The sequence below is a fragment of the Esox lucius genome, chromosome 7, assembly GCF_011004845.1.
Source record: "Esox lucius isolate fEsoLuc1 chromosome 7, fEsoLuc1.pri, whole genome shotgun sequence".
Classification (NCBI taxonomy): domain Eukaryota; kingdom Metazoa; phylum Chordata; class Actinopteri; order Esociformes; family Esocidae; genus Esox; species Esox lucius.
In genome coordinates, this window is record NC_047575.1 from 11906804 (window position 1) to 11928621 (window position 21818).

Genomic DNA, 21818 nt, shown 5'->3' on the forward strand with positions numbered 1-21818 from the left:
CACACTGACTGTGTCCTTATCCGCTGTCCGTACAGATCTACACCCGCTCTGTCATTGAGCCTGTGGCGCCTCCTGCCCCTGTGAAGGAGGTCACCACCCCTCCGGAGTCCCAGGTCCAGCCGGAGAACACGTCCAGCACTCTGTACCGCCACACTGACCGGCAGAGGAAGAAGTCCAAGATGACAGACGAGGAGATTCTGGAGCGGCTCAGTATGTTGTCTCTACGTGAACCTGTGTCCCACACTTAGTGTCCTGCACTCCGACGGTCGCTGGGCCTTTCCGCTCTCTAAAGCCATCCTGCTGCAATGATTAGTGTGGGCTGCCTCAGTAAGCCAGAGATTACAGCCCCAGGACAGCCCCTCCATAGTCAGCATGCTGCAGTGTCCCCATCCAAAACTATCGCTAGTGCCTTACTGAACAAGCCAACCTCTCTGAGGGAAGATTGAGAAATGCTTCTCCCTGCTTGTGCTCTGTGTGTGTTTGTGTGTTTGTGCGCGTGCGTGTGCGTGCCTACCTCAGAATGACCTGAACCCCCTGATGATATGGTTCAACACTCTCCACTCCCACTAATTACCCGCCTCCATTCCCCCAGGGAGCATTGTGAGTGTGGGAGACCCTAAGAAGAAGTACACACGCTTCGAGAAAATAGGACAAGGGTAAGTCCACCTCCGGTCCAAATCCGCCGGCTCCTCGCTGCCCATCGGCCCAACCGAAAGAAAAACAGAGCCTCACACAGGAGTGAGTGGCCAGAGATGAAGAGGAGTGAGAGGAAGAGGCTGAAGGCTCTTAGAGAGAAGAAAGAGCAGGAGGGAGGAAATGAGAACTTTATTCACACATGGCAACAGGCCAGATGAGCTCAGCCTGCTCCCTCTTTCATTCTCTCCCTCCATCTCGCTCTCTTTCTCTCTGGAGTTTGGGGTGAGCTCAGGCCTGACATCACCACTCCCCCCACCTCAGACCTGAATAACAACCGCAGTAGTCCGCTCCCCTCTGTACTGCAGAGACGCTCTGTCTGTGTGTGTAGCTCAGTCGGACATAGCACCAAAGCCTCCCCAGATCAATGTGGCTGGTGATGACAGACATGAATGAAAACAGCTGTGTGCAAGGAAGTGAACACCACACTGTCGTTGCACACAGATCCCTCGCGGCAAGTCCACTGGAAAATGCTGCCCGAGGAAACGAGAGCCGTTAACAAACCCGCCAGATCATTAGCCTCCGTGCTCTGCATTACCTCCTGAGGTAAATCACCTGAGAGCCTCCTGTTGAGTCAAAGATCAGTACGTATTAGTTCCACAGCGAGCTAACAGAGTGTTAGTTACCTGGCTGACTAGGTTGGGCCAGTATGCACCACAGCTGGCCAGACCAAACAGGAACACTAGTTCATTATTCATACATACCGACATTCTAATACACTGGTGCAGCCTGACAGTCCCAGAGAGGGATGCGAGATGGGGAAAGGTCAAGGAAAACCCAAAGGTTAAGATGACGACGTAGGATTCTGTGTGGAAGCGTTCGGAAATAAACACATTCAAGGAAACAGTGCTACTGCTGGATTCTACAGAATTAACATTATAAGTGTGACCAGTGGTCTGGAAATTAAGTTGGCTGTAGACTATTTAAAAAAAAAATATATATATATATATATATTAGAATGACAGTAAAGCAGTAATGCTGTGATCGCCAAGTCTCTGTTTAGTTTTTACTATGTGTGTTATATCTCTGGTTAGTCTTTACTATGGGACAGTGTTATATCTCTAGTTAGGCCTTACTACACGACAGTGTTATATCTGTAGTTAGTCTTCACTATGGGACAGTTTTAAACAGTTTTAAGAGGTGTGGTTACTGTACCCCAGCTGGGGGTGCCAAATACAGAGTTTTTATCAGCTTATTGTAATCTGTGTCTGGTTGACCAGTAGGCTGCTCAGTCTTCTCTAGCTGGAATAATAGATCTGTGATTTCACTGGAGCGCTGCAATTCCTGAGGACCAGACATCAGAATAACACAATTTACACGTATACTATGGAAGGAATCCTAATGTACCTGTTTAATAGGGGGATTCCGTCTGGAGGCGGAGGAAAAGCACACCTGTGCTGGCTGAGTGGTAGAACACTTTAAAGGAATAGAAAAAAAGCTGCACATCCTTGCGACTCCAGTGCCACTGTTTAGTTGAACCGACGTTTCCACAACCAAGCTCTCTTTATCAAGGTTACTTGAAATACTGGAATGTTTGTGTAATTATTGCACCTGAGCCTCTAGATTGTTTTGCATTTGCTATTCTTTTCAAATAGGGGATTTCAAACATAGTTCATTTGGCAGACGTTGTTCATATGCCACACATCAAGTGAGTGCCTTAAATAGTTGTATGGTTTACTTATACACCACATTCCACTCAACAGGATGAGATGCCTGACATTCTCCACAAATGCAGGTAGTATAATTTGTACAATATAGACTGCAGGGTCATAACTTGTGCAAGAAGTACAGAATCACAAAGGAAATGTCCCCTCATAGACAGGTTTGTAAGCCCTAGTTCTGACCCAGGATCATTAGTGAGGATGCCTTTCCAATGGCCAGTGGTCACTGCCACCCTCTGGTGGTCAGAATATGTAGTTCCTGGTCATGTGTGACAGGAAGCCATTTAAATGCTCGCATTTAAAGCCTGTGTGTGATTGTTAATCAGAAATGCAGCAAATGTCCTCCAGTGTGTCTTGGGACATTACATAACAGTGGATGTAGATATTCTGGAAAGACAGCTCTGGTTTTCTTTTCTAACTAGCATTTATGTGGCATTAATGTGTTTTGTCTTGTTTCCTAAGGGCATCTGGCACTGTTTACACAGCCATAGACATCGCGACTGGCCAGGAGGTAAACAACTTTTAACTCCTGTAGTAACTTCAGGCAAACATCAGTGTGGTATAGTCTGTCAGATGATCACTGAAGTTACCATTTAATGCCTTGTTTGGTGCTGTTCCTCTGTCAGGTGGCCATCAAGCAGATGAACCTCCAGCAGCAGCCTAAGAAAGAGCTGATCATCAATGAGATCCTGGTGATGAGGGAAAACAAAAACCCCAACATAGTCAACTACCTAGACAGGTAAACATCCCACCCATCTCCAGGTTACTGCGGCACCACATGTATAGCTGCTCTGGGATGTTTTGTCATCTCACCAACACTAACTACATTACTGTGACTCTGCAGTTACCTGGTGGGAGATGAGCTGTGGGTAGTCATGGAGTACCTGGCTGGAGGCTCGCTGACTGATGTGGTGACTGAGACCTGCATGGACGAGGGACAGATCGCTGCTGTCTGCAGAGAGGTGAGAGAACAGCCCTCTAGGATCAGCATGTACCATCCCATGGAGTTGGAGCTGACCCTAGTCTGACCTTTGACCTGGATTAAGATCATCCAGTACCCTCCAATGGCTGGAGCTGACCCTCGTCTGACCATTCACCTAGATTAAGATCATCCAGTACCCTCCAGTGGCTGGAGCTGACCCTCGTCTGACGATTCCCCTAGATTAAGATCATCCAGTACCCTCCAATGGCTGGAGCTGACCCTCGTCTGACCATTCCCCTAGATTAAGATCATCCAGTACCCTCCAGTGGCTGGAGCTGACCCTCGTCTGACCATTCACCTAGATTAAGATCATCCAGTACCCTCCAGTGGCTGGAGTTGACCCTCGTTGTGAGGTTTTGTGTTTGATTTTGGTTTGGTCTTGAATGTGCCCTGTTTTCTTTTGTTGTTTTGAACGTAGCCTATTCATCTGCCATTATCGTTTGCCCCTGTGTCTCATTTACCCCCCTATTTGAGTTCTGTGTTTGCGGTCAGTCATTGTGAGGTATAGTTTGTGTTTGCAACTCTACTGAGTATTGTAAAAAGTCTGTTTGGTATCCTGATTTTCACCTGCCTACTGACTGCCTCTCTGGATTTCCCCATTGTACTTCAGCCTCCTATTTACTTTGCTTTGCCAGTTAGCGACCATCTGCCTGCCCTTTGACTTCGCTACAGCCTGTCCCTTTTGATGTGCCGTTTTCTCCCTAATAAAAGTCCTGCACTCTGCGCTTGGATCCATCCCTCCATCCAACCAGTTCTGTGTGCATTCATTACACTCATCTGGCCTTTGACCTAGTTTAAGATCACCCAGTACCCTCCAGTGGCTGGAGCTGACCCTCTTCTGACCTTTGACCTAGTTTAGGATCAACCAAAACCTTACAGTGTCTGGAGTTGACTCTCTTCTGACCTTTGACCTAGTTGAGGTGTTTCCTTCAATCCACATGTGTCTGTGTATCCACAGTGTCTTCAGGCTCTGGACTTTCTGCACTCCAACCAAGTGATCCACAGAGACATCAAGAGTGACAACATCCTGCTGGGCATGGATGGTTCGGTCAAGCTAAGTATGTCATCTAACCAATAGGGGGTGGGTTGGAGGGAGGGCCCAGGGTAGACATGTGGATTTGATTAGGGATCTGACATATTCCCTCCTACCGTAGCCGACTTCGGTTTCTGCGCCCAGATCACCCCAGAGCAAAACAAGCGCAGCACCATGGTGGGAACGCCTTACTGGATGGCTCCAGAGGTGGTGACACGCAAAGCCTATGGACCCAAGGTGGACATCTGGTCGCTGGGCATCATGGCAATAGAGATGGTGGAGGGAGAACCTCCCTATCTGAACGAGAACCCTCTCAGGGTAAGACAGAGAGACACGGTCGAAAGTCGGCGCACATCCAGTAATCAATTGGTGTTGACTGTCCCTCTCCCCAATCTTCCGACCCTTCAGGCCCTCTACCTGATCGCTACCAACGGGACGCCGGAGCTGCAGAACCCTGAGCGTTTGACCTCTGTGTTTAGAGACTTCCTCAACCGCTGCCTGGAGATGGACGTGGACCGGAGAGGTTCAGCCAAGGAGCTCCTTCAGGTACACTGCAAACCCAACCTAATCACGTTAACTTAACTGTTACCTTTGATCAAGATAACATAACTGTAACTTCTGACCAAGCTAACATAACTGTAACCTTGGACCAAGCTAACATAACTGTAACCTCTGACCAAGTTAACATAACTAACTTCTGACCAAGCTAACATAACTAACTTCTGACCAAGCTAACATAACTGTAACCTCTGACCAAGTTAACATAACTAACTTCTGACCAAGCTAACATAACTGTAACCTCGGACCAAGCTAACATGTCTGCAACCTCTGACCAAGCTAACATAACTAACTTCTGACCAAGCTAACATAACTGTAACCTCTGACCAAGTTAATATCACTGTAATTCTGGCCAAGCTAACATAACGGTAACCTCTGTCAAAGCTTACATAACGGTAACCTCTGTCAAAGCTTACATAACTTTAACCTCTGATCAAGCTAACATGACTGTAACTTCTGACCAAGCTAACATGACTGTAACTTCTGACCAAGCTAACATGACTGTAACTTCTGACCAAGCTAACATGACTGTAACTTCTGACCAAGCTAACATAACTTTAACTTCTGATCAAGTTAACACATCTGTAACGTCTGACCAAGCTAACATAACGGTTACTTCTGATCAAGGTAACATCATTTTAACCTCTGACCAAGCTAACATAACTGTAACTTCTGACCAAGCTAACATGACTGTAACTTCTGACCAAGCTAACATGACTGTAACTTCTGACCAAGCTAAAATGACTGTAACTTCTGACCAAGTTAACACGACTGCCACTGATCAAGCTAACATAACTGTAATCTCTGACTAAACCAACATAACTGTAACCCAAATCTGACCACACTAACATAACTGTAACCTCTGTCCAAGCTACACAAGTCCATAACCCAAATTTGACCATGCTAACATAACCATAACCCAAACCTGACCACACTAGCATATACATCTAAATGGCTAACCTATAGTTCTAACCTTAAATACCTGGATGTACTCCAAGAGTAACTCCCTTTATCAAAACTTCTGTCTTGTCCTGTCTGCAGCATTCATTCCTGAAGTTAGCCAAGCCTCTGTCCAGCCTGAGCCCCCTGATTGTAGCAGCCAAGGAAGCCATAAAGAACAGCAGCCGCTAGGGTGCGCCGTGTGTCCACACAGAACTGGACCCTGCTCCAAGGGGCTGTGTGACAGGCTGACTGACAGACAGGAGGGCACCAGGACAGACGGAGACCCCACCCCGCCCCCCTTACACACAGAGGATGGCCAGCTGGTCTGCAGGGCCCCTCAGCGGTCAGATGGTGCTGCTCAACCGCCTGCCTGCCTCCCCTTAAATCTTCTGTACCTGTGGAGCAGTCAGTCAGAACTGTGTATGTGTGTGTGTGTGTGTGTGTGTGTGCGCGTGTGTGCACGCACGTGTTAGTGTGTGTCCTGTGAAGGGAGATGCTCCCGGACAAACAAAAAAAGAGAAAACACAAAAAAACGTGTGCTCCTTTTGAAGAGGGAGTGATCCAGGAAGAGTACTATCACTGAGAGCTTGTGATTCCTTCCCTGTCTATCCAATCACCGAACACCTTCCCTTTCCTCTTGATCACTCCACAAGGCACCATCAGAACTCTCCTGCAGCGAACATTATAACGAGAGACAAACTCTGGGACTCGGACCCAACAAATGCCTGCATGATTTTGGCTCTGTGTAACCATCTTCCAACCTGCTCATCCTCTGCAGATAGTTGCGTGTGCCTGTAGGTGTGTTTGGGTGAGTGCACGTGTGCGTTCATGGCTGTGTGTGTGTGTGTGTGCATGCGACAGAGAGTAAAGGGATAGAGGGCGAGACAAAGCCATTTGGCATCCATCAAAGCTATTTGGCTGTTGTACTTCTGGACATAGCTGTCATTTCTTTTGAACCCTTAACATTCTAACTGTTCAGAGATCTGACAGAGAATTGCAGTGACAGTGGTTCAATCACTACTGCCTGTAACATAGGCCACAGTGTTCAGGTCAAACAAGTTCCCATTTTTTTATTTACGATAAGAAATCTTTTTATGGGCTAAATGCCTTTTAGTTAGTTAAAATCGAATTAGTAAATTATTTATTTTGTAATTGTTCAGCCAGAGTTGATTTGCAATCAAATTTTCTGACCCAGTGTCAGTTAGAAATTTTAGAGTCTATTGCAGGACGTTAAACAGAATTGCTGTGTCTATTTATGTGGGGATAGTCTGACCACAAAAATGGCATGAGAATCATTTCTGTGGTCATTGTCTGCCAGTGTTACCATTTGTTTCACATCGTTGAGCCTTACTTTTGCATGAACTCTGATCTGTGAATTCACTTAGATGTTTCTGATTCCGTGCTTAGTGTGAAAAGCCATTTGGTTTAAATTAGCAGAATGAGCACGTGTTCATCAGTCAATCTTATCTGTCTATTCATCTGTCCATGAAGTGTATATATTTTTTACGGGATGCTATTGTTTAGCTTCCCTCATCTTATCTCAGCACAAGTTAATACTGCTCCAGTGTCTTGTTGTTTCTTATGTACTGTGTCAGTTTGCTTGTATCTGTAAATGCTTCTGTGAGTTTTGGCTGTATGACAGCAGGTTGGTGGCTGTTAGTCAATCATTTGCCCATGAAAAGGTTTTGGGGTTTTTGAGTGCCATTTTATGATTGTAACCTCTCTCATGAACAACTGAAAACAGGAGGATCACATTCCCCTTCCGTCTTTCATTCCTATTGTCCCATAGCAGAGGCTTCTGGACACCTCTGAAAAGCCCTACCTGTAAATAAGTATAGACTGGTCCCTTTACTCTATAGCTTGGTAATAGCCATCCATGTGTCATCCTTAACTACAGCATCCCTTAGAACTGTATTAAAGTCCAGATCCGAAACAGAGGGAATAGAAGACAGGATAGACACTAGTCCACATGAAGGAGAAGGTCTTAACTGTAGTAGACACTACGTTATGCTATCAGTCCTTGGGGCTCTCAGAGGGAATCGCTGACTGCTGGTTCCATGGGCTACACATGTTATAAGCTCAAACTACGTCCCTGCTGGGTGGTGCGTGGTTGTGCGCGTGAGTGTGTGTTTGTCAGTGTATGAGCATGTGTGTGTTTGTAAGTGAGAGAGCTACCTCACACCTGTTCTCCACCTTAACTCCGACCGCAGGCTGGCGGCTCACTTCTACGTCCACTGTAGGACGCGTGGCGTAGCGCAGGGCAGCCTGACACTGTCCACTGTGGGGATGACGTGACCGCTTGCATGCATGGGAATACAACACGTGTCCATTCATTTTCCGAGTAGGCTACGATTTCTAGGATATGTGTGTATGTATGTAAATATCCTTTTTTTTTCTCCTCAGAATTATGTAACTTAAAAATGAAATGACAATATTCAGGTTGCTCTATGGTAGGCCTATGTATTTGTAAATGTTTTGCACCCTGGAAATTGAAGATAATAACCATTGTCTGTCAGACGGTACTCCACCTGCACACAGAGCCATTAGAAGCAGCTGCTTGTCTGTCCACAGCAGGCCCATGGAGCCTGTCTGACTGACTGACTGTCTGTCCATAGCAGGCCCATGGAGCCTGTCTGACTGACTGACTGTCTGTCCATAGCAGGCCCATGGAGCCTGTCTGACTGTCTGTCCATAGCAGGCCCATGGAGCCTGTCTGACTGACTGACTGTCTGTCCATAGCAGGCCCATGGAGCCTGTCTGACTGACTGACTGTCTGTCCATAGCAGGCCCATGGAGCCTGTCTGACTGACTGACTGTCTGTCCATAGCAGGCCCATGGAGCCTGTCTGTATGAGTTTCTGTCCGTCCGGATCACCACTGCTAAGTGTGCCTGTGACTGAGAGTATCGGGGACCACAAGAGACTGATGTGCCCTGCGAACTTTAGCCTCACCACTATGTAACTGAACTATGAGCACAAAGATGAACTGTGGGACAGCTAGTGGCCCCTTCCCTGCCCCCCCCTGCTGGTCGGCCCTCCAACTGCGGTCCCTCCTGTACATTCCTCTCTTCTGAATGTGTAAACCTGTACAAGTGGTGTGAAAATTCCTCTATAAATGTGTATCAAGAGAACGGAACAAAGACAAACAAGCGTTTCTTTTTGAATTATTCCTATTATTATTATTCCTGTCATTATTATTATCTGGGTTTGTAAACTGCTGACTCATCCAATAAACCTCAGCAGGCCCCATCTTTGAAAATGGACAGATGAGAAAAAGAGACGGGAAAACTAAGGTTTTGGATAAGATATTTTTAATTGTGGTTGAAGCAATATACTTTTTTGAATTATAAATTGTGCATGGCTGTGTCTTGAGTGTTAAACAACAAAATACTGCAGTTTGGGAACTGGACTAAAATAAAAAAGAAGAAAAAAATATTGTAAATTGTTGTTTGAATTACTTATTTAGCTACACAAATAATATATAAACTATTGCTGGCTATGATCCAAAGCTTCTGCTGTAGATACATTCACGTAATTGACAACTTTCCAATATGATGATGTAAATACTGGATTCATAAATATCAAAAGAGGCACATATTTGTATATAATATAAAAACAAGTCATTGGAATGTATATAAAAGGCATAATTGTGTATACAATATGTTCATCCCTTTACGCGGGATAAGTATAGTTCATATAAAATCTGATATAAAATAAAATGTTCTGTTATGCGCTTCACATTCATATCGGCTTTCCAAAAGGCATGGCGCAAAGTAATGTCAAAACAACAGTAAAAATAGGAAATCCAGAAAGCTTATAGATGCTTCTTGGTTCACGACCACGTTTATCCGGATCATCCGTCTCGTGGTGACAAGGCCCTGTCCAAAATGTCCACCCGGGGTGTCATTGGAAGGAGCTGCCGTTTAAATGGTCAGCAGGTCCTGGTCACATCCCTGTGAGCTCTGTGGTGGTGACGATGCGGAGGGTAATGGAGCCAGGCATCTCATCGGCCATGGCCCGGCCACTCTTCCTCAGGTTGAGCCTCTGGGGGTTGGTGGAGTCCTTTGCCGAGCCTGTCAACACCACTTGGCCCATGAACTGGTCCTTCACAGCATTGCTGTTCCACACCTGGGGACGAGGGAGGGGAGACCAGACCACACCAAAACCTTTAACATGCACACTATCCAAGCATTCATTAAAGACATTCACCTCTAACATCTGAAGCCCTGTGTAAACCGTTTGTGTATATTTTATAGCATGTTATAAAAATACTCCCTGATCCAAAAAAAACAGGACGAATAATGCATGTTGAAGGCTAATTTAAATGTAACTGGTCAGCTTGTCTTCCCATTGGTCGTGATGGTCTTCATCCACACGTCATACCTCTACAGTGATCGGCTTTGTGGGCTTCTTTCTGTAGAAGATGGCTCTGGTGTCAAACACCGGCTCCAGGGTGTCCGCCTTGACGGTGGAGCGGATGGAAGAGCCCTCGCAGGACACGATCACGTAGGGATCAGCACCTGCGCAGTGACACCACATGAATCAGCTGTTGGGCCAGGCTCAATATACCAGGCGTCTGTTTCCCAGGTTGGGTCTTTTCTCACCCCCTGTGCTGTCCTGGTTCTCCAGCCCCTCTGCTCCGTGGATGTAGAGCTGGGTGACCACCTGAGGGTATCCGGTGAACACAGTCCAACACCGTACACTGGGCTTGTCCCCAGTCAGCTCTCTGAGAGAGAGAAACAAAATGCATGCACAGCAACAGTAAAGTAACAACTTTCTGCATGGATAAGATATGATTCTGAAGCGTGAGGGCTCTCACGGCCCTATGTTTATTTCTATGAAGCATACCTGCACCCTGAATCTTCGCCCGAGTAAAGACGTAACATGAAGTCTCCCAGAATCTGTGGTTGGAAGGTGGTGGGGATAATGACGTAGCGACCCTTGGGGAGCTTGACCCTCATGAACACTGTGCGGGAGTTGATGTACGTAGACGTCTGAACATTCGTCTGGGTGATGAGGTCATGCATGCGGTACTTCCTGTTCAGCTCAACCTTTAAAGAGGAGAAATTAGTTCTGACCGTTCTCAATACTTTTTGCTTGAACTCAAAGAGATGGAAAATATAAATAAGTGATTACAGGTCTTGAAAGTTTCTGTCCCTGATATGAACTGGCCAATGTGGCCATTATAAGTAATGTCTACTCATTACTGTAAACACCAAATGGCTGATTTAATGTTTGTTCAACAGACGAAGAGAGAAAAGTGAAATTCCATTGATTTTGCCAAATTCTCAAAGAGAGGGGAAAGCCAAACATGTGTCAGACATACACCCTGTTCTTTGGCTGGCCAACCCAGCCTCTCACCCGAGTCTTTCTTGGAGGTTAACATTCACCTTAAATATGGCAAAGCCAATGGTGAGGTTCTCTCCTTGGCCAATACTTTTGTGGATCTTCATGTCTTTCTGCTGTAGGGAGATCAGAACCTCGTCAATCTCCTTGGTCACGTCAAATAGGTACTGGGGGTTCTGGAGGAACGTCTGTTTGTGGTTCATGCAGCCTCCAGAGCGATTTTTCAGTGGATCTGTATCCTTAGTCCAACTCCCAAAATGCACCACTTCGTGCCATGTCTTTTCGGTGCTGAGCAGAGAGGTGTTGATGAGACGACACACATCTGCCTCCGTGAAGTACTTACACCAGTCTGTAAATGCCATCCTGTGGTGGTACAGTAACACACGCCTGTTTTACTATAGTTGCAAGTAATTTCTTGGGATTACAATTGATTTCTGTCATAAAACATTTTATAATTTTAAACCCCTAACCCTAATCCCAACCTTAACAGCTAAAAACCCCATCATAACCCTAACCTTAAACCCAAGCCTAAGAAAGCTATTTGTATAAGGCCCACAAAATGTCCTCACTAGCCATGATTTACAATGGGTTACTATACTTATGAGGACATCTGGACAATCAGGTCATGAACTGAACAGAAGTGGTAGATGTCTTTTACAGTTGTTTCCACTCACCAAAACTCCCCATCATCTTTTACTGTTATACCAAGGTTACCCCTCTCTTTGCTGCCAACCTTTTCCCATTCTGCTGAGCTGAAGTGAGAGAGGGGGAACAACAAGATAACAACAGTGAGTGTGAGAAAGCATTGACGAAGTAATTTGTGGACAGCTGCATGGAGAGGCCAGACACAACAGGCTAAAGGTACCATGTCCTCCTCACCTGTCACTCCAGGGTCCATTCCATTCAACCTTTCCCCAGGGGTTCCTCATGCGGATCAGGGGGATGGTCTCATTCTGGAAGTAGGCCACGAGACCGTGGCCCAACCGTACCTTCTTCACCGCAGTCACTGAGTAGGCGTGGCCCTTCATCAGCCCACATGCCATCCTCGCTTCCCGTTCAGTAGGAGACGCCTGAAGAGGGGACAGACGCGGTGAATACAGTGTTTGGCAGCCTTGTTTACATGATAGCTGGGACTTCAAACTTTGGGCTGGCCGAGTGAAAACTAGACGAAGCCAACCTTGATGGAGCAGCTGATGATTCCCCCCCTGTCATAGACTCTGAGCAGATCCTCAAACAGGCTGCTCATTTTATTCTCATCTTTGTAGAACGCTTCAGCCTCGAGGTTGATGGCTTCTGCCACTGCTCCGCTGAAGTCGACCACCGCGTCCCCCGTGTTGCCCCCATCCAGCGACTCATAGCAACCCGAGAGCCTGGTGATGAGGAGAGGGAGGAGGTCAAAGAAAGCATACCGAGAGGTAAGAGGGCACAAATGGGAGTTCCTAAAAGAAGGGTTGATTTGTAAGAGTGTTCTGACTTGGCGTAGGCTTTTTCTAGCAGGGCACTCCAGAACTCGTTGTTGGCTTTGGAGTGGCAGTAGATCAGCTCGTCGTTGATGGTGGGAAGACGGTCATCCACTACCACGTCCAACCATTCCCCAAACACCCAGAAGCGGAAGTGGAAAATTCCAGCATAGTTGTCAGGCTGCTTGGAGTCCCACTCCTGCTCCTTCCAGTGTGGGATCACCTGGAGGGAGAGATTGGGGAGACGTCACGTTTAAGGTTCAAATAATGAAACAAATCATGTTTCAGAGTGGTAACAGTATTTTATGAAAGAAAGTCCTGAAACTGTTTTACATTCAACGAAGTAGGGAAAAGCTGCTCAAGTGAATTTCTCTGGTGAATTGAATAGGTTAGAGTGGTCGTGTCAGGTGTCAAATCAAGCAATGACACTCACACACTGATGATCCAAAACATCATGACCACCTGCCTAATATGCTGTTGGTCCTCTGCGTGCCTCCAAAATAGTGCTGACCTGCCAATGTATGGACTATACCAGACCCCTGAAGGAGTCCTGTGGTATCTGGCATTAGCAGCAAATCCTTCCAGTCCTATTAGTTGCAAGGTGGAGCCGCCCTGGATTGGACATGTTAGTCCAGACATTGACACTCGCCCTTATTAGGAGATGATCGACGTCAACGTTATTTGCTTCGCCTCTGAATGGTCATAATGTTTTGGCTCATCAGTGTATAACCACATACACCAAATACTATATGAAATGTTCCTTCCAGAAAAGCCCAATGTTAAACATAGATACACACAGTCTTCTCTTGAAATTCACGTGTGACCCAGCAAAAGGAAACTTAGCTCACCTTGTGCCAGAGGTCTGGCTTCAGTGCCAAGCAAGAGCATGCTGCCACAAACCAGCAGTTACCCAGAGCGCCCTGGTTCAAGTCATCCGAGCTGATGCCGTCCACAAAGAGATGAGGCTCACCGGTGATTTCCTGCAGAAAGCAGAAGATACACCTTAAAATATGAGGTGAATGGGTTGACGAAATGTGAAATATTAAAATACCTTACAATGTGCTCAGTAATTATTTATGCCTGTAACAACAGTCACCAATCATCAAGTCAAGAAGTACTGGCTTGGAGCATGTTTTCTTTTTAAATGAGTTAGAAATCTCTTCAGGTCCTTTTGGCTCTGTTGGTTAAACTTGGCACTTGTAAAGCCAGGATGGCTGTTCAATTCCCACAGGGAACCAGTACAGAAAAGTATGAACATTTATAAACTCACCACTAAAAGGATAATTAATGCACTAGATAAGAATTTATGCTAACATGCAAACAGGTGAAAGGTGAATTGTTTGTAAGAGGCGCACGCAATACCAAGAACATACAGTAAACATTCAACTGGAATCCAATAACTGTTTCTCTCATTTGGAACACATGGCAGCACTACATGAACATATATTATTTTTGAGTTTTTCTGCGACACTACCAAAACTACAGACAGGTGTCAAATTAAAGGAAAACCCAACATAAACGTTCTCAGCAAGGTGTTGGGCCAAGAGCAGCTTCAGTGAGCCTTGGCATAGATCAAGAACACCCACCCTGTTCCTGACGTCTAACACATCGTACCAGAATCTCCCACAAGTCTTCAGTGGGGTTAGAATCAGGGGAATGACAAGGCCATAGCATATGTAATACTGATGAATCCACCCTGTGGGTGGGGGCATTGTTAACACGCCCATCAGGATAGAAACCTTTCACCATAGGACAAAGATTATCACATGATTCTTCCTTCTAAGGGGACAAGTGGATGCAGGAAAATGCCCCTGAGAGCATAACAGAGCCTCCTAACTGTAGGGGTCAAGCATTCAGGCCTGTACCATTCTCTTGGTGTACACCACACACGCACTCGCCTACAATATGGTGAACGATGGCTCATCTGACCATATACATTTTCACACATCTCTGTAGACTAGTGCCTATGGTTTTTGCACCACTCAACTCTCAAATGTGCATTTATCTTTGTAATGGGGGGGTTTATGCTCTGCAACCCCTACTATGATGTTCCTCTCTAGTAATTCTTGACAAACTGGTTTTGCTGACACAGTCTGATCACATCCTGCGTTGACATGAGCCAAAGTGGATCCCTGTTTTTTCTGTCATAGTATGCCATTTAAAGGTCCCTAATGCAGCATTTTCCTTTTAAAATATCAGATAAAACCCTAACATATCAGTTAACGTTAAAAAAAAACTGTCTCTGGCAGTGTCATGACTGACACAATCCCCACTGCCACCGTTGCCAGTAAAACGTAGAAGGCCGGGACGTTTGTAGGCGTGTATTTCCTTGGAGGTGTGTAAGGTGAAGGCCAATGACCAGCTGTGTTTGGGTTAATGTAGGCCTACACCGAGCGCTCCAGAAACGAAAATATACAGAAGCAAAGCAAACATCAGACAAAGCACTTAGTAAAACAAGGGTGAATTTGGATTTGGCATTTATTAGATGGCGAGAGCTGAAATCTGTATGGATCGTGGTGCAGAGTTGGCTACTTTTCTACTTGACAAATAAAGTTACATTAAATACCTAATTTAGCTAGTTGGCTAGATAGTCAAGCAAAGCTATGTGTAAGTTAGGCTACTAGATTGATAATGACGGAGAAACTATTATTCAACATAGAAAATCGTATTTATTATTTTATTTTTTTGTATGAGCGCAGACACGTTTTAGGATGGTTTTCCCCAACGTCTTTGGTCGAGACAATAAGCTAACGTTAGATAGCTAGGTTATGTGTCTGAGCAGACACTCCGTGATTCCATTTGCTGCTGGGAAATAGTGTTACAACCTTGTGTTATAAAGATATATAAAACGAAAATGCATTGTGGGTTGTTTGACCAAATCTAATACATAAGAAGCTATTGCTTTGTTTGAAGAAGCAATTCCATTGCCTTTAAGCTAGATTTTGCCTTGTGCAAACTGGTCAAGATGAGCATTTCCTTGTTGCTGAGTTAGCACTGGCTAGCCCGATTATGGTTTCATGTTCCCTAGCTAGCCATCAAAGAGACTCTGAAATATGATAATGCATCTAACGCAATCAATAGCCCAGGTAATGTTTTGATGGGTTTAGCTGTTTACTTTGTTTTTTCTGTGTTCCGTAGTAATAGAAAGGACCCTATCTAAAACAAATGTCTGTTCATTGCTCCAGCATCGACGGTTGGAGGTGACACCGCTTCAGACCAGTCAGTGCGCTGGTAGTTAGTACTGATAGTGTCAGATCCTAATGGAGTTATAGAACCAATATTCAACTCACTGCCGATAGGTGGCGTGAAAACCTGCATAGTGCACCTTTAACTGTGTACTTCCCCATTTCATACAATACGTTACAACCGATTTATGTGTGCAATACATACAGTACTATATGCTACTGAATCAAGTTCTTACAAATTTGGTGTTCTTAATATCTTACAGGTGATCTTTTGCTTACACTTCCAGGACAAAATGTTAAGTCATTTAACATATTCACTGTTAAGTCATTTAACATATTCACTGTTAAGTCATTTAACATATTCACTGTAAAGTCATTTAACATATTCACTGTTAAGTCATTTTACATCTTCACCATTAAGTCACTTAACAGACGCTGTTATGCAGAGTCATACACGGTGGTGCTTGGTTACATTGTCACACTGGCTCGTGCCCTTGCAAGCCCCACCACAGCTATCACGGTGGTAACACTGTTACAACATTGCAACATTATAAGAGGTCCTGTAACTGTCTTGTAAAAGCCAGTGGCACACATGAAAGTGAATGTGTAGACAAATCAAATGAAGAGTTCAGCGGTTGTCTACACATTTGAACAGATACTGTCACCAGTTCAGATGTTGTCGCACTCGTAAGAGAAAAGATTATTTCCTTCTTCTAAACAATGTAGTAGATAATAGTAACAGTGAGCAAAAAGATAAGCAGAAATAATATCATTGGCATTAATATTAGCATAGAGGAAGGAGAGCACTTACCACCTACAAGCTTAAATTTGTATTTATCAACATAAATACATTGGTATTTAAAATAGTTACATTTCTCCAGTGATATTATGCAAAAATGTGCATACAAAATAGTTTTAGTGAGCTTCAAAAGCTCTAAACATTGAATCTGGTTTTGTGTGTGTGTTAATATTATGCAATTTCTGCACACAAACTCTGCCTCCTTTATTACGCCTAAATACAGAGAATACAACACAAATGATTATCGTTTGTTAAAATCTGCCAGAAGGTGATTGTTCAGGTGAAACAGAAAATCAAACAGAAATGTTGACAGTGAGTCAAGTCACTCACCCTGGGCCTCTTCCACTCCACCCTACCAGGAGGGGGTTTCTTGTAGAACAGGGATGCGTTGGTAACTGGAAACTCTGGATCCTCAAACAGTTTCTTGTCCTCCAGACATTTCCTCTTCAGCTCAGAATAATGCTGGTTCTTGTATGGAGTGGCCGTGGATGCCATTATTCAGATTCTGGAAAATCCAGACTGAGCACAGAAGACACAGACTCAAAGTCTCTTCACAGATAACTGGGGCGTTCCTTTGTCAGCTAGGAATTGTTTACCGGTGGTCCTGAATTTAGAATTGATGAATAAAGTCCATACATCCCAGAACAACTCTTTCCTGGGAAATGTTTCATAGCTTCGTAATCTAAACCACTGTTGTTTGCATATAGTCTCTAAGGCAAAATCCCAAAGAGCAAAATATATTTTTAAGAAAAATAAGTGCGTATTAAAAAAAGGGAGAAACATTGTCATTCTATCAAATCCTATGAACAACTGTGCTTTTTCACATCACTTTCAATGTTGAGATCAACCATGGATTTCAACTGTATGCTGACCGTTGATTAAAAAACAACAACAAGGTTTGTTTTTTGTGATGGAAAAACATCCCATGGGTGCCATGTTTTTCATGACAAATATCTATTCCAAAGATCTATTGTCCTTTGGGAGTATTCAGATATTGTAACCCTTTGACCGGCACACTGGCTTTTACTCAGTTGCCTTTCTATCTTTATAAACATATTAAATCTGATATCGTGTTGGCCTGCCAGTTCAGAAATGTTTCCGTGACTAACACAGAACCAAATAATCAAAGTGCAAAGGAATTCAATTTCATGGACACGGGAGAGCAATCAAATTCTAAGCTCCAGTTGAGCTGTCTGTAAAGTTTCCCTAAAACAATAACACCCCTTTATGCAATGTACCTAAAAGCAAAGCCTACTCAGAACAGCATGAGAGACAGTTGGTAAGGCTTTCATAACAATTTCATTGTCATCATGGCCAATTCTCTGCTGTCAGTTTTCAGTCCCAATCACAACACCGAATTACACTGTAACAAATGATAGAATTAATGTGAAAATGTTTCTCTTACTCTGTTCTCTTGCTCTTTTCCTTCTCACACAGAAAAACCAGATGGTATATCGAGTGTCTCCTCCTCAAGCTAAGAAAGCAAATCCATGCATAAATAAGTATACCCAAATATGTCAAACATAACTCATTTAAGAAAGCATAGCCAAAGTGTCTACTGTACCTAACTCGTAGTACTGTGACAGCCACAGACCTCCCTGGACAATAAAATAAATTGTATTTCCAGGTTTTTGTCTCAACCTGTCTGACTCCTCCCCACACAACACCTCCACAGCCAGTGAGCCAGTTTACGTTCGCTCAGGCCACGCCCATGTCTAAAGTGTTCTGGTATGCAGGTGAACGTCTGCGTGGGTGACTGAGGTTGTTTTACTATGTCAGTAGGTGACTGAGGTTGTTTAACTGTGTCAGTGGGTGACTGAGGTTGTTTAACTGTGTCAGTGGGTGACTGAGGTTGTTTTACTGTGTCAGTGTGTGACTGAGGTTGTTTCACTGTGTCAGTGGGTGACTGTGGAGAAGGTGTGTGGTCTTACTGAGTGTCTGGAGTGGATTTATGTTAATTCACACCTGATGTCACGCCATTGTAGAGGAGAAAGTATTTCCTTATACGTCACTGGTTTCTGTATCTGTGTTCGTGAATGTCTCTCTGGTTATGTGTGGTCGAGTGTGTGTGTGTTTACTTCATGAAATCTCAGTGCTCCAACACGGAGGACTGAGAATGATGTGCTCCAACCGGTTTTTTTGTTTGTTTTACAATGGGCTTACACATTGTGGCCACCACAATCTGCTACAGAGCTGTCTCTGTTTAAATACATTCATCAAAGGTTATGCTGCTTATGTAGTTAGAAAAACAGTGTACTGTTTTAGTGCTTATCAGCTGTTATCATGATTCCACTGGGTGTCTATGTGCATGTGTCATTTGGTTTCAGTTGAACACAGCAGAGCTGCCCTATGTTGCTTGTTCTTAAATGTAGACGAAGATAGACAGCATTCCAATCCCTTTCAAACAGCTACTGGAGAGATGTTATGCAAACACAATAAATAATGACCAAGTCTTTTTATTTTCCGATTACAAAATTTGACAGGTTAAAATGTTCTCAACCATGCATTCACAACCTGAAAACAGACAACATCCATAAATATAAAAGAATGATCCACAGTTTTTTTGCTCTTACCTGTAAAGTCTTGTAAAATCCCAAGGAAATCTTAATGTTCCTGGCAAGGTTATAAATTGAGATTATGTTCTGCTGGGATGTCTCAATCACTGCTAGAGACTTGTGTCCTACAATCTCACACTAATGTTCATTTTCACTCCAAGGAGAAACATAACCATCCAACATGCTCATTCACACAGTGTGCATGCACACACACAAACACAGACTGAAAACTGGTCTGACGAGTGCTGTTTGGAGGGAGAAGGTCTCAAACAAATTGCCCATACTTTACTATTGAGGTAAGATCAGAGACACAGGTCATCCTCCGAATGCCCAAGGCAGTTCGATTGTCTGAGGTGCAGGGTGTTGAGAAGGGGAGTGAAGAGCCAGGGAAGGAGGGAAGGGGAGGAGCTTGGAGGAGAAGGCACTCCCTCCCTGTCGGATCGAAGGAGTCAGACTAGCGAGGGTTTGTTCTGCAGGTCGTGCCTGGCTTAACTACTGACAGGCCCACCCCTGGAATAGTTAGCATACCTGTTAGCATATCGGTCCCATTGATGGTGATGCAGCGGAGCTAACAGTCCCAGGTTTCTCTGCAGATGTTTGAAACTACAGAGGCTAAATGTACATGAACTACTGCATTCCGGGTCATTTCAATTGAGGTGTTACCAGCTGAAAGCCTCTGAGAGTAATGACCAACTTACAGGAACACCGTCAGATTACTTTTAGTTGTTCATCATTAACCTGCAGTCTGTGAAGCTGACTGTTTGGATGACTAAACTGAATTTATGGATGGTTGAACCATCTAATTAAGGAAAACCTCATGTTTGCTTTATTTAAATTAAACAGGCTGATAGAAATGTCATGATATTGGTTAGTTATGCAGAGTCACGCATTGTGTTGTTAAGGTAATGTTGAGGGGGGGGGGGTGGCCTAGGAGAGCATCTGGCCAGTAGCCCAAATATCGCTACACTGAATCCCTGAGAAGGTAAAGAAAGAGCCGTTCTGTCCCTTAGCAAACAGGTATGCCTCCCTGGGCCTCAAGCAGAAGCCGTATGTTGGCTGTATCTTGTGTTCATTTGAGAACATTGCCTCTTTCCCAACTGGGATGAGCAGTCTGGTCATCCACATAATCTAGTTGTCTGGTCTGGTGGTCCCTTTATGCCAAGAGACAAGCTTTAGGAGGGGTTCAAAACTCCACAGACAGACAGAGATCCTGTCCAGGCCCGGGTCAGGCAGGGTCCAGCACTCAGCCAGGGGACCGACGTCACATGACAACATGTCAGCAGCAAATCAGGTCAAATCCACGCTGGAGTGAAAAACATGGCCTGAAGACATTCCCGAAATAGACAGCATCTGCTTCAGCAGACATAGGAGCAAAACAGGGCCTTCTGGGAGTCCTCCGACATCCCAGGGTCAGAGTTCACAACGCCAACATCCAAATATGACCTGTAATGAATCAAGCCAATGTAAACTAGGCTGTGAATGAATGGGAATAACTTACTAACCGTGTGTTTGCTGCGGTCCTGCTCAGCTCTCTGGGTCTGGTGGTAGTCAGGGAAACGCGGCGTGATGAGACGCTCCATGACTATGACTCAGCAGGGCCCTTCATCGTCGTTGACGACGCCTCGGGGAGACCAGACTCCAGAAACCACCTCCACGTCAGTGATGACACGTACGAACAGAACGTCTCACACAACCCTGAATAACTGTCCTAAACATTCTCACCATCAAGTCGTTGGAAGGACATTATCGTGTGAACTTGGAGACCATGAATGGGGTATCACTGCCGGCGCTGCTTTGTACTGCGGCCGATTCGCTCACACACATCATGGTGAAATGAAAGCTCCCGTCATAGTTCTGCTGGGCGACGTTTTCAAAGGCAAACAAAACACAGCCATGCACTTGGACACTGGCAAAGATATGTCCCGTGAACTGCTATTTATAACCCAACCAGCCTGTTCTCTTCTCCTCAGTCTCCTCATTATCCCTGTGCGTTCCAGTTACTGAGACAGGAAACATGAGAGCTGTCTGTTTGAGTTTAAGTGAATGTGAAGTCACTTAGTGTGGTTCAAATTAGTTGTCTGGCTTTGTATGTGTTTGTAACATACCACTGGATAGGATTGTTATCTGTAAACACATTTTGCTGCCTAAATACACTTCTGGGAAAACACCGCCAAGCACTGTTTTCAGCAGTTTGTGCAGTGCTAAATCACGGGAGCTGTTGAAACATATCAATTTTTCAGAAACAGCTGTAATTACTCAAAGGCCTGAATAAGTGACCTTGTCATAATGACTAATGTCAGTCCTCCCATAAGCCCCGGAGTAGAGGATTCTTAATAAGTCAGTCTGAGTCTATGAAAAGCAGCCGGAGGTGCCAAATGACCTGGTGCAGACCTCAGGATGATAATGTCCTGTTAACTTGCCAACCCAAGCTGCAGTACCATCTCAGATGACTTTCAGCCTCAACACCTCCCTTCTTGAGACAGATAAACACCAGACCAGTTTTTATGTCAAACTCCTAGTGGATTAATTTAGATCAGTGTTTCCCAATCCTGGTCCTCGGGACCCAAAGGGGTGCACGTTTTTGTTTTTGCCCAAGCACTCACACA

At 44.7% G+C, this 21818-nt stretch overlaps 2 protein-coding genes across 8 annotated transcripts in view; one reads left to right on the top strand and one right to left on the bottom strand.

Moving 5' to 3' along the window:
• LOC105030442 (serine/threonine-protein kinase PAK 3) overlaps nt 1–8528 on the top strand; it is a 32389-nt gene extending 23861 nt beyond the window's left edge. For both annotated transcript variants that reach the window (XM_010904315.5, XM_029120845.2), the window contains 9 exons: nt 36–210; nt 593–656; nt 2817–2865; nt 2981–3093; nt 3199–3316; nt 4295–4394; nt 4491–4687; nt 4778–4915; nt 5969–8528. In XM_010904315.5, the coding sequence (XP_010902617.3) occupies nt 36–210; nt 593–656; nt 2817–2865; nt 2981–3093; nt 3199–3316; nt 4295–4394; nt 4491–4687; nt 4778–4915; nt 5969–6058 (1044 nt within the window). In that variant the 3' untranslated portion in view covers nt 6059–8528. The remainder of the gene's footprint in view (nt 1–35; nt 211–592; nt 657–2816; nt 2866–2980; nt 3094–3198; nt 3317–4294; nt 4395–4490; nt 4688–4777; nt 4916–5968) is intronic.
• A 633-nt stretch (nt 8529–9161) lies between these two features.
• Nucleotides 9162–21103, bottom strand: LOC105030441 (calpain-5). 6 transcript variants are annotated; one of them, XM_010904312.4, is made up of 14 exons: nt 20935–21103; nt 20715–20848; nt 18063–18131; nt 16988–17176; nt 13522–13653; nt 12688–12896; nt 12391–12583; nt 12093–12283; nt 11888–11965; nt 11258–11576; nt 10716–10918; nt 10472–10593; nt 10251–10387; nt 9162–9995 (listed from the first exon to the last, which is right to left on the bottom strand). In XM_010904312.4, exons 4-14 carry the CDS (start codon nt 17150–17152, stop codon nt 9813–9815), a joined length of 1932 nt encoding a protein of 643 aa, XP_010902614.2. In that variant the 5' UTR covers nt 17153–17176; nt 18063–18131; nt 20715–20848; nt 20935–21103; the 3' UTR covers nt 9162–9812. The 6 variants fall into 6 exon arrangements, with proteins under 6 accessions (XP_010902614.2, XP_034149074.1, XP_010902615.2 ...); XM_034293183.1 differs by having other exon boundaries at nt 20715–21103; XM_010904313.4 differs by lacking the exons at nt 20715–20848; nt 20935–21103 and adding an exon at nt 19231–19834.
• Nucleotides 21104–21818: the final 715 nt, after the last annotated feature.